The sequence below is a fragment of the Rhagoletis zephyria genome, unplaced genomic scaffold (genome assembly GCF_001687245.7).
Source record: "Rhagoletis zephyria isolate East Lansing unplaced genomic scaffold, Rhagoletis_zephyria_1.1 Rzeph_scaffold_01817, whole genome shotgun sequence".
Lineage (NCBI taxonomy): Eukaryota > Metazoa > Arthropoda > Insecta > Diptera > Tephritidae > Rhagoletis > Rhagoletis zephyria.
Genome location: NW_016158901.1, coordinates 30934 through 36696, shown reverse-complemented (window position 1 = coordinate 36696; position 5763 = coordinate 30934). Strand labels below are relative to the sequence as shown.

The 5763-nt window shown below is 37.6% G+C and overlaps 1 protein-coding gene across 1 annotated transcript in view; it reads left to right on the top strand.

Moving 5' to 3' along the window:
- The first annotated feature begins 411 nt into the window (after window positions 1-411).
- LOC108365251 (interleukin enhancer-binding factor 2 homolog) overlaps window positions 412-5763 on the top strand; it is a 31912-nt gene continuing 26560 nt past the window's right edge. Inside the window, exon 1 of the mRNA XM_017619241.1 lies at window positions 412-859. Within this exon, the coding sequence (XP_017474730.1) occupies window positions 566-859 (294 nt within the window). The 5' untranslated portion in view covers window positions 412-565. The remainder of the gene's footprint in view (window positions 860-5763) is intronic.

Below are 5763 nucleotides of genomic sequence, written 5' to 3'. Positions count from 1 at the left end.
GCTTTTTTTTATAATTATTTTACATTAATTCAATTTTTGTAAGAACTATACAACATATATACAAAGTACGTATAGCAAATTAAAGGGAATAAAATTTGCTATTAAATGAGATAAAAATTTTCAAAATCCATTAATTCGTTTTTGAGAAATCTTTATTTCAAAAATTGGTTATTTTGAAATCTAACCTTTGATAATTCTTGTTGTTGTTATTTGCCCAAAAAAAGAAGTATACCGTAATACTCAGCTCAATCACTTCTACCGATTCAATTTTTTTTTTTTTTTTTAATTTGAGCTTTGGAGCCCAACTGAATTTATGCCACACATTGCACACAGAAGTCGATGCATAGAAAACAGTACATATCGGTGTATTCGGAAAGTGCAAAACATCGGTATATCTGATGAATCGATGCTTTTTTGTATATCTAGCATCGATGTACTTCTGACATCATTATAATTCGAGCCTCATCGATTTTTTCGGCGTTTTCTTACCGCAAGGCGTGCTAAATTATTGCATCCAATCTGTTATTTTTAAATAATTGCAATCATTAATTCATCTAATAGAAAAATGGTACGCGGAAACTTGCGAGGAGGTAGACCAATGCGAGGTGGTCTACATCGACCTCCCTTTAAGAAGACATTTATCCCGAGGCATCCTTTCGATTTAACTTTAGTTGCTGAGGTTTTATTCCCAAAGGTATCACCACAAGTCGATGACTCTGCTCTTACTGCAGCACTTCTGAAGCGCAATCAAGATCTCAGTCCAACTCCAGCTGAACAAACCTCTATTGGAAATTTGGTTACTAAAGTGCAGTCTGTACTTGATAATTTGGTGGTTGCTCCTGGCGATTTTAATACTTGTGTAAGTGTAATATAAAATATAGAAAATTCGAAATTTTCACAATTTTGTGGAGTAAATGGAAAGACCGTGGCAATTCCGTCCAACCAATTCAATTGGTCCTGATAAAACTTGTCAAAAACTTACCCCTCTGGGACTGATATATAGCGTCGCTCTATGGGCTAGACATAATTTGTTTAAAATCCAGTATAACGGAAGAATAGAGCTAGCAAAAAAAGGGGTGGGGAGGGGGGGCGGGGGTTTAGTAGCGCTCACAACTATTTCGGGCTATTCCGTCCAAAGGGGTGGCCCGATCCAAAAAAAATTCCACACTTGTAGTCAAGGGTCAACGCATTATTTTAACACTCACTTTTGTAAATTTTGGTCACTAATTTATTTGCAAAATGTGTTTGAAATATGCCCTTTTTGTAAAATTCGGAAATTAGCGTACATTTATCACTCCTATTCTCCTTAAAGCAGCCACTTCACCAATACATTTTTGTATGCACCTTCACTTAACACTTCACTCGATTAGTTATAACTTGCTTTACGACTTTAATATTAACCAATTAATCACAATTCATTAAATAAAAATACCTTCAAAATCACGCGTCTGACTTTGGTTGCATATGCAAATTAAATGGCGGAGTTCCGCTGTACGCTGGGTACGCATTTTTAGAAAGCGGGGACTGCCCCTTTCTAGTGGGAAGGGTTTGGGGGGCCGCCGCCCACCCCAAAAACGATGTGAGGGCTACTTAACATTTCCCAAAAAAAGTGTGGGTTGGCTTGGGGAAGTGTTTAGTTATTTGTACAACGATTTTGGGGTTGTGGACGGAAGGGGACGGGAGTGGCGCCCAAACCTCCCTTAAACGAAAGAGGATGGACAGCGCTTTTTGAAAAGTCACCCCTGGAAAAGAAAATAATACGCACCGTTTCGCTTAAAAAAAAAAAACTAAAAATGGGAATCGATAGAGCTTTTTGTACTGATTATAACGCGTTTCGCTGTCAAAATGCGAAAACGGAAGTCTACTTTCCCGTGTAAACAGCCAGAAGGTAATTTTTGGTGATTTGCAGGAATCGCTTTCGGAAATAATAATTGCAAAATGCAACTGCAACTGAAACACATTTCTGACTGTCGTGCAGTGCGGACGTGCGTTTGCGTTGCTCTTGTACATTCGCTCTTTTCCCTTGTCTAATATGGACGATCTTTGCGGTAAATGCTGAAAATTATTCGCGCGTAAAGACTGCTATTGTACCTTACTGGGTTTTTGTAATAAATTATTCCACCGCGTTTGTTGTGAAGGCAAGTAGCCGAGTATGATATCAAACTTTTTAAAACAGGCATATCTGCTATCTTTGTGCTGAGTGCGTTTGTTTGCCCGGGAAAATTGCTAAAAGTAGCGTAAACGTAGGTTGACGTAGCAGCATATCAAATTTACTGTTGATAGAGAGAGAGAGAAGCAACGGCAACGTCACCGCCATGTGGTGGTGAGTCATGAACGAAAGACAAGATCACGCGGGAAGGAAAGAACGTAAAAAGTTATTTTCTAACTGCCGAAATCTCGACGCCATCTTTGTTGTAAGAAGTAAACAACGAAGAGAACGGAGAAAACCGCGAAATTGTTGAACGCATGAAAAATCATTTTTATTATGCAAATTCTTCTATAAATCATGCCGTTGTGTTAAATTATTCTTTATCTTATGTGTACACACGTTGTCACAAGCGAAAATGAAGAAAATTGCAGTAAAAAGCCACCACCAAATTGTAAACAACGGGTTAATGTCAAAATCGTTCAAATTTTTTCCTAAATGCGATTCTAACGGGCTAGTCTCCAGCCCGCGTGATCTTATCTTTTTGGTTCATGGTGGTGAGTTTTCGTTAACACGCGAATCCCATAAGGTAGATCGTGTCAGCGTCTACGTTACGTCGTTGACTGTTTGAGCTTTAAGTCATTCGACTTACTGCTGGCATTGCATAAAAATGGACTGGATTCCATCACTAGTGTCTTATCTGGCCATATTAGTGAAATCAAAAATGAAGTCGCTGCTATAAATTATGCAAACTGTGAAAACAATAAACATATTCCAGCTGGCATAAATTCTCTATGCTCAGAATTCAGTGCGCTAAAAAGTATTATAACTAAATCTACCAAATCATCTGTTGTTGCTGCCAAAGTAAATAACGGCAAAAGAAATTGTATGACTGCTGCTCACGGAGAGAATTCCACTTGAGGTTCGTGATGTAAACCATAATAAAAATATTTGTATCATGATGTAATATTATATGCTGACGATCTAAAGGTTTACTCAGTAATCAGAACCTCACAAGACTCTCTTTTGCTGCAAGCTGAGCTTAATAACCTGCATTCTTGGTGCTCTCTTAATTCCTTATCTTTAAATGTTAGTAAATGTTCCTACTCCACTTTCACCAGAAAGCTTCTTACCGTTCAAACTAATTACAATATTGGGGGCCATGAACTTAGTTATGTCGCAGAGGTTAAAGACTTAGGGATTTACTTCGACTCAAAATTAACCTTCGCAACCCATATTAACTACGTAGTTTCCAAAGCTTATGCAATGCTAGCATTCGTACGTCGTAATGGTCAGTTGTNGATCATGCTTCCAGTCTTCTAAGTATTTATTATATGCTGACGATCTAAAGGTTTACTCAGTAATCAGAACCTCACAAGACTCTCTTTTGCTGCAAGCTGAGCTTAATAACCTGCATTCTTGGTGCTCTCTTAATTCCTTATCTTTAAATGTTAGTAAATGTTCCTACTCCACTTTCACCAGAAAGCTTCTTACCGTTCAAACTAATTACAATATTGGGGGCCATGAACTTAGTTATGTCGCAGAGGTTAAAGACTTAGGGGTTTACTTCGACTCAAAATTAACCTTCGCAACCCATATTAACTACGTAGTTTCCAAAGCTTATGCAATGCTAGCATTCGTACGTCGTAATGGTCAGTTGTTTAAGGATCCCTATACTCTGAAGCTTCTTTATGTCACGTTAGTGAGATCTAGGCTTGAGTATGCGTCTTTCATTTGGCGTCCCTATCAGGCTGTCTATATAAACCGGATTGAGAAGATTCAAAAAGTTTTTATTAAATTTGCCTTGCGTTCTCTAAAATTTTCTGAGCCTATACCTCCGTATAATTCCCGTTGTCAACTTATTAACCTAAGTTCGTTAAATACTAGGCGTTCTTTCCTAGCAGCCTCTTTTGTGGCCAAAATATTGGAGGGCACAGTCGATTGTCCTAATCTTTTGGATAAGTTAGCATTAAACGTCCCGTCTCATAATCGTTAAAACAAATATATGTATACATTCGTATATATTTTGCATAATTATGTGTTTCGCTATCTAAATATATATTTTTCAGCCAATATGGATAATCATTGTATTATTGTTAAGTTTGTGTCTATATCTATTAATCGTTATTCTACTTCGTTTTCATTATTGTTATTCTTATGTTTATTAGAAATTTTAGTTTTAAGAATTACTATTTATTTTATTTTTCTGACACTTCTTGTTACTTGTACTATAAAAGATCGTAGATCTTATTGTACGGTTTTTTTCGCAATAAATGAAATGAAATGAATAGGCAAGCGCGGGTAAGCATTCGGAGCATTTAGCGCAGTATGCGAACACGAAGTTAAGTTTTAAACTGTAGCAGCACTTCCAGTAATTGGAGTGTGAGATATTTGAAGCAATAGAGCTCGCCGAATTCATAACGTTTACATCATGATACAAATATTTTTATTATGGTTTACATCACGAACCTCAAGTGGAATTCTCTCCGTGAGCAGCAGTCATACAATTTCTTTTGCCGTTATTTACTTTGGCAGCAACAACAGATGATTTGGTAGATTTAGTTATAATACTTTTTAGCGCACTGAATTCTGAGCATAGAGAATTTATGCCAGCTGGAATATGTTTATTGTTTTCACAGTTTGCATAATTTATAGCAGCGACTTCATTTTTGATTTCACTAATATGGCCAGATAAGACACTAGTGATGGAATCCAGTCCATTTTTATGCAATGCCAGCAGTAAGTCGAATGACTTAAAGCTCAAACAGTCAACGACGTAACGTAGACGCTGACACGATCTACCTTATGGGATTCGCGTGTTAACGAAAACTCACCACCATGAACCAAAAAGATAAGATCACGCGGGCTGGAGACTTGCCCGTTAGAATCGCATTTAGGAAAAAATTTGAACGATTTTGACATTAACCGTTTGTTTACAATTTGGTGGTGGCTTTTTACTGCAATTTTCTTCATTTTCGCTTGTGACAACGTGTGTACACATAAGATAAAGAATAATTTAACACAACGGCATGATTTATAGAAGAATTTGCATAATAAAAATGATTTTTCATGCGTTCAACAATTTCGCGGTTTTCTCCGTTCTCTTCGTTGTTTACTTCTTACAACAAAGATGGCGTCGAGATTTCGGCAGTTAGAAAATAACTTTTTTCATTCTTTCCTTCCCGCGTGATCTTGTGTCTTTCGTTCATGACTCTCCACCACATGGCGTGTGACGTTGCCGTTGCTTCTCTCTCTCTCTATCAACAGTAAATTTGATATGCTGCTACGTACGTCAACCTACGTTTACGCTACGTCGTTGACTAACTGAGCTTTTAGCAATTTTCCCGGGCAAACAAACGCACTCAGCACAAAGATAGCAGATATGCCTGTTTTAAAAAGTTTGATATCATACTCGGCTACTTGCCTTCACAACAAACGCGGTGGAATAATTTATTACAAAAACCCAGTAAGGTACAATAGCAGTCTTTACGCGCGAATAATTTTCAGCATTTACCGCAAAGATCGTCCATATTAGACAAGGGAAAAGAGCGAATGTACAAGAGCAACGCAAACGCACGTCCGCACTGCACGACAGTCAGAAATGTGTTTCAGTTGCA